General features: G+C 36.3%; 1 protein-coding gene across 1 annotated transcript; it reads right to left on the reverse strand.

Moving 5' to 3' along the window:
• Positions 1–3,704: 3,704 nt before the first annotated feature.
• On the reverse strand, positions 3,705–4,666 carry LOC309840107 (olfactory receptor 51F1-like; the record flags this gene model as incomplete). The annotated part of the gene is given in 2 exon segments (XM_082682175.1): positions 3,705–3,725; positions 3,728–4,666. Coding segments are annotated over 2 exon segments (960 nt in total).
• Between the last annotated feature and the right edge of the window lie 2,694 nt (positions 4,667–7,360).

The raw sequence follows: 7,360 nt of genomic DNA on the forward strand, positions 1-7,360 counted from the left end.
GCCCCCAGAGATGTCATGCTCTATTAAACATCTCCACAACTGCTTGCACTTTTTTTTTTTAAAGATTTATTTATTTATTTATTTGGCAGAGAGAGAGAGAGAGAGATCACAAGTAGGCAGAGAAGCAGGCAGAGGGAGAGGGGGAAGCAGGCTCCCTGCTGAGCAGAGAGCCTGATGATGTGTGTCTTGATCCCAGAACCCTGAGATCATGACCTGAGCTGAAGTCAGAGGCGTAACCCACTGAGCCACCCACGCGCCCCAGCTGCTTGCACTTTAAGCTCTCTTGCTTGCTTTTGGACCTTGTCAGTTCTTATAATAACTGCTACCCTCTGGTTTTTGGTGATTACCTAGACTCTGTTTTGTTCAGACCTTATTATATATAGGGTTATTAATAAGCCTGGCTCAGTGACTGCATCTCATATTATCCCTGGTCAGCAGAGAAGAACCTCTTCTCAGTGATGCCGATATCATTTTTGCAGCTGATTCCTAATGTACTCAGTGGATGCTGTGTCCTCTAGGCTTCTCCTGGAACACAATCTAGGGTAGGTCTTCTGAACTTGTATAATCTATTCATCCCAGTGTGCTCACTTCCCTTAGCCACTTTATTTTATTGGTTAAAAATTGTTCATAAAAGAAGCAGAATCATGAATACAATGTGTATTAAAAGAAAATGTGGAATGAATGTAATATTTTAGGGTGGGAAGAAGCATGATTCAATTTGAAATTAATCTGTTGCATTCAACAAATGGTAAGAACACAAGTCTACTTGGAACACATGGATAATGAAGTAGATAAGCAAGCATTAAGGTTGACAGAACTTGATCCATCCTTCTGAAGGAAACATTTTGAATCCATTTTTTCCATAATTGATCAGATGAAAGCTTATTGGATGGATCAATTGCAGAGAGAAAAATTGGCAAGAAACACAACAGTTGTACATGAAAGAAAGAATCAGGACATATACAGTGTATGGAAAAACATAATGGAAATAATCAAATGCCTTCACATGCACAGAACTGTATTTTTTCCTGTCTTTACAGTTTCTTTTATTTCTACATGTAACCAATAGGCAGATCTTCAAGACTCTCTTATGAGTACCTTTTTAAAAAGAGATTTTTTTATTTATTTGAGTGGGGGAGGGGAGATACAGAGAGAAAGAGAGGAAGAAAAAAAAAAAAAAAAGCCCAAGCAGTGTAGGTGCTGAGCCTGAGGTGGGTCTTGATCTCATGACCCTCAGCTGAAACCAAGAGTTGGATGCTCGCTCAACTGTGCCACCAAGACCCCTCATACTATGAGAATCTTCTTAATGGTTCCCTCTTGAACTACTGAACTTTATTAGAATGTTAATTTAATAAATTTACCCCAAGCCCACTCTATACACTAAGCCATGCAATTCCCATTAATGAATTATACTAAGTATCATGTATAGGTAATATCCTAGACATTTTGTAAATCAACAGTACAACTCAAACTAAGTAAGGTCATCCAAGATTTTGCTTGCAGCATATAAAGTCTTCAAAATACATTAAAAAAAATATTCCCTTTTGCCATTACCATGTTCTCTTGCAATTTCAGGTAGGTCTCCAGAGATAGTCTTTTCTTGGGTAGGCTATTAGGAGTAAGCTTTGTAATATTATAGCCCTTTGAGCCTCTCAATATATAAGTCCCTCAATTTTAATATTCTCATGTGTTCTCTCTCTCTGAAGCTCTATGCAGCTAACAGGCATGTAGAATTACCAAAACAAAAGTCCCCTTTTGTTTCCTGAAAGAAACACACCCAAATTTCTAAACCAAATCTACAAATCAATTCCTTTATACAATAGTATTGTTCAAGCAAAAGATGTTCTTTAAGCAGCTAATACAAATCTTACCATCTAAATTCACTTAAAAGAATCTGATGGATAGAGAAAAGTGAAGAAAAAAGGAAGTAAAGTTTTAGGTTTTTATATTCTTCAGTGCTATATCCAGATCAAACCTGTGAATTTAAAACTCAGGAGAGTATTCTTTCACGAAGAGTAAAATGGTGACAGAGTACTTCTCACATTGTTCGACAGACTTGCTTCCAAAATACACTTTTCTCTATTTACCTTTGGAATCATTTTCAACTTAGATGGCAACACAACAGGTATCATTTTGCATTATCAACTTTCACAAGATTTAGTACATTACTTTAATTACTTTATATTTTTTTTGTCTATGTTACTGCTTCACACACTAGACTTTAGGCTTCTTGAGTGCAGGGAATATGTTTCTTCCAACTTTTAATTTCTATTGCTTCTTACAAAGCCAAGCATAAAGTTGGCTCCCAATCACTGGTATGCTGGTAAACTGAATCTCTGAAAAATAAAAAGTCCTTATTTGTAGTATTTGTCAGTTCCTAGGTATAAATGATGATTTGAAACTGCCAATATGACATTGTTGAATACAAGAGTTGAGATGAGTTGCACAATATGGCCGCTTGCAAGCTGATGTGTGCTGGCTCCAGCACATTGCTTCCTCCAGTGTTTGTGGGATACATAAAACATCCCTCCTATTTGTTACTTTTCCAACTTCAATTAAATTGATGTGACACACATCAGGTTTCCACCTCCACTTTCCTCTGCATTTTTCTACCATTTTATACAACTGAGTTTTAAGTTTCTGCGTGTCCCCTAAATTGATATGTTTACCAAAAAATCTTTTTGTATGTAAGAACCATATCTTAGGTATGGCTGCATATAACCACTTATAGGCTGAGCATCATGAATTATTTACCTTTCATTCTTTGTTTGGTTAATATAGCTATAGTAGCTCCTTTGTGTCACTTGTGAAGCCTCTGAAATTTTATGGAAAATATGAACGTGCTTATATGTGGTTTTTCTGTGGAGAAGGGTTCATAGATTTCATTAGATTCCATAGGGATAATTATGCTTTAAAAAAGGTTAAGAAACCCTGCCTCAAACTTTATCCAGTTCTCTAAAGTTCCCATTTCCTATAATGAATTAGCAAATGCCCTTAATTCTTGAAGCTGGGTTACTAACTGTCCAGTACTAGATACCGATCTATGGCTTACATGGCATGACATATCTATTCCTATCTTTTGGACTATTAACTGTAAGTGAAGAAAACAAGCTAAAGTATACTCTAGGAAAAACAACACAACTTTTCTAAAGGTATAATGCATGAACTAGAAGACTCAGTTCTTACTTTTGATCTTGTAATATTTTTCCTAGATGCTTTTGGCAGAGTATTAAGACACTAGTGAATACTGTGACATCTAACATGCAGAGAGTCTAGATTCAAATCTCAACCCTGAGCCATGTTAGTTGTCTGGTTGATGGCTTACATGTCTTTAGGCCTCAGTTTCTTCATCTCTAAAATGTAACTAATATTATTATATATTTCACTGAGCTGTTTGAAGAATAAATGGAATATGTCTTAAAAGCTGTTAGTAGAACACATAATATAAAGTAGACACTAAATGTTAATTTCTTTGAGTATTTTCATTATTTCATTTTTAATGTTTCCATGTTTCCCTTATTTGACTATAAAATTCTTGGGGTGTAGCATATTTTATGACTGAAGACACAAAAATGATCTCCAAATATGTGTTGAATAAAGGAATAAAATGACAAAAAAATATATCTGATAGACAGTAACCTACCAGAGTTGCCTTTTACAGTCAAAGTCACTTTTTTAGGTTTTTCTTAAGCAGTTATCTCTGCTTATTTTGTAAGGAGAAGACTGCGTATATAGCCTTGCGAATCTGTTTTGTTTTTACACTATAGATGATTAGGTTGAGCACTGGAGGCAAAAGCAGATAGATATTTGCCATCATCGAATGGACAACTTTGGGGGCTGATGGACCATAACGATGCACCAAGGACAGGCTCATCATGGGGATATAGAAAACAGCCACTGCTCCAATGTGGGAGACACAGGTGTTAAAAACCTTATGTCGTTCTTTAGGGGAGGCAATACTGAAAACAGAGTAAATGATCAAGATATAAGACAGGACAATGCATGGTGTATCTACTCCTGTAGTCAGGATGAGATCAATTAATCCACAGATGCTGTTGGCCCGAGTATCTGAACATGCTAATTTAATCACATCTGGGTGGTAGCAGTAGGAGTGGGAAAGGACATTAGCTTTACAGAAATTAAGGGGCTTAAGGAGCAAGAGTAGTGGTACTATTAATACTACAGTGCGTATTATCATTAACAGGCCCATCTGAATGATTCTAGAATTAGTGAGAATGGTAGCATATCTCAGAGGATCACAGATGGCTGCATAGCGGTCAAAGGCCATAGCCACCAGTACCCCAGATTCTATGAAGGTAAATCCATGTAGAAAAAACATCTGGATAATGCAGGTATTTAGACTGATTTCAACTGTATCAAACCAGAGGATACCTAATGTTGTTGACATTGTAGAAACAGTCAAGCCCAAGTCAGCAGCTGAAAGCATGGAGAGGAAATAGTACATGGGCTCATGGAGACTCTGCTGGGTAATGATGACAAATAGGATCATGCTGTTCCCAGAGAAGGCAATGGCATAGAGACAACAAAAAGGGATAGAGATCCACACATGGACAGACTCTAGGCCAGGAATGCCAGTCAGCAAGAAGGTTGGAAATTTAGATGTCAGGTTGCTTAAGATCTCCATGTTTTTCTGGATTTGTAGCATTTGTCCTCACAATTATCATATCCTATAGAAATAACAAATTACATTGTCACACAAAAATATCTAGATAAATTTTCTTTTGGTTAGGAGAGCTGTCTAGGTCATGGATTAGTACTTTATCATTGAGAAACTCTAAATTACACTATTTTAATTATAAATTAAATGTATATAATACTCAATATATATAAATATTTTTACTCTTAAATTCAAGGAAAATATGTCTAAATAATCTTATACATTTTGATGATAATTATTTCCTATATTGATAGAATTTTAAGTGTCATTAGATCATAAGATTTTTATGAAGATTATTAATATATAATAAATAATAAATATCAGTGCATTCAATTTTGAATATGTTATATATGAAATGACTATGGGAAACCCACCTAAAGATATCCATGGATCTTCAGTGTCCACAAAGGTGCGAATTTCCAGGCAAAAATCTCCAGAACATTTCAGAGTTATCACTGAATACATGTCATTTTAATCAAACAGTTTGGGTGAACCACCCTCAGAGAGTACATTTACAGGAGAAAACCAATGAAGACGAACTCCACAGAAGTTATTGGAATGGATTATATATGCTAAAGCAAGATGAAGCTAGACAGCTTTACAGGAAATGTTAAAGCCAGGAGAGATGGTGTTATGACTGGGTATTATATGAACAACATTATGGAATTGCTTAAGTGGTTAGGTTATACTCTATGTGGAAAACCCAAAGACTCCACCCCAAAACTACTAGAACTCATGCAGGAATTCAGTACAGTGGCTGGATATAAAATTATTGCACAGAAATCAGTTGCATTTCTATACATCAACAAGATAGAAGAAAGAGAAATGAAGGGGTAGATCCCATTTACAATTGTACCCCAAACCAAAGATACCTAGGAATAAATCTAACCAAGGAGGGAAAGGATCTGTACTCAGAAAACTGTAGAAGAGTCATGAAAGAAATTGAGGGAGATGCTGGTGGCATCACAATTCCAGACTTCAAGCTCTATTACTAAGCTGTAATCATCAGGACAGTATGGTACTGACACAAAAACAGACACTTAGATCAACTTAACAGAATAGAGAACCTAGAAGTGGACTCTTAACTCTATGGCCAACTAATCTTTGACAAAGCAGGAAAGACTATCCAATGGGAGAAAGACAACAATCGTTGTTGGGGAAATTGGACAGCCACAGGCAGAAGAATGAAACTGGACCATTTCCTTACACCACACAGAAAAATAGACTCAAAATGGATGAAAGACCTCAGTGTGAGACAGGAATCCATCAAAATCCTTGAGGAGAACACAGGCAGCAACCTCTTTGACCTCAATTGCAGCAACTTCTTGCTAGACATGTCTCCAAAGGCAGGGGGAGCAAAAGTAAAAATGAACAATTGGGACTCCATCAAAACAAAAAGCTTTTGCACAGCAAAGGAAATAGTCAACAAAACCAAGAAACAACCTACAGAATGAGAGAAGATATTTGCAAATGACAAATCAGTTAAAGGGCTAGTATCTAAAATCTATAAAGAACTTTTCAAACTCAACACCCAAAGAATAAATAATTCAATCAAGAAATGGGAAGAGGACATGAACAGGCATTTCTGCAAAGAAGACATCCAAATGGCCAACAGACACATAAAAATATGCTCAACATCACTAGGAGAAATACAAATAAAAACCACAATGAGATACCACCTCATACCAGTCAGAATGGCTAAAATTAGCAAGTTAGAAATGACAGATGTTGATGAGTATGTGGAGAAAGGGGAACCTTCCTACATTGTTGGTGGGAAGACAAGCTGGTGCAGTCACTCTGGAAAACAGTATGGACATTCCTCAAAAAGTTGAAAGTAGAGCTACTCTATGACCCAGCAATGGCACTACTGGGTATTTATCCTAAAGATACAAATGTAGTGATCCGAAGGGGCACCTGTACCCCCATGTTTATAGCAGCAGTTTCCACAATAGCCAAACTATTGAAAGAGCCAAGATGTCCATTGACAGATGAATGGATAAAGAAGATGAGGTATATATTTACAATTGAATATTATGCAGTCATCAAAAAATGAAATCTTGCCATTTGCAATGATGTGGATGGAACTGGAGGGTATTATGCTAAGCAAAATAAGTCAAGCAGAGAAAGACAGTTATATTGTCTCACTGATATGTGGAATTTAAGGAACAAGGCAGAGGATCAATGGGGAAAAGAGGAAAAAATGAAATAAGACAAAACCAGAGAGGGAGACAAACCATAAGAAACTTTTAATCTTAGGAAAGAAACTGAGCGTTGCTGGAGGGGTGGAGGATGGGGTAACTGGCTGATGGACATTGGGGAGGTATGTGTTGTAATGAACACTGGGTATTATATAAGGCTGCTGAATCACAGATCTGTACCCCTGAAACAAATAGTACATTATATGTTAATTAATTGAATTTAAATTAAAAAGAAAGTCTAGAGAATGTAAAATAATCTAAAATTACACAAAGAAGATCCTGGGCTACCCAAGGGAAAGTTTCGAGCAAGGTTCAGAGAGGGAGGGTTTATAAAAGGACACAAAAAAATCTTTATTTTCATTATCATGACTATGGTGGGAGTTTCACAGGTATGTACATATGTCAAAGGTTGTTAAGTTATGCACTTTAAATGTGTAATTTATTTTATGTCAATTATACCTCAATAAAGGTATTTCAAAAGAAA

This window comes from Mustela nivalis (genome assembly GCF_964662115.1).
Source record: "Mustela nivalis genome assembly, chromosome: 9".
Taxonomy (NCBI): domain Eukaryota; kingdom Metazoa; phylum Chordata; class Mammalia; order Carnivora; family Mustelidae; genus Mustela; species Mustela nivalis.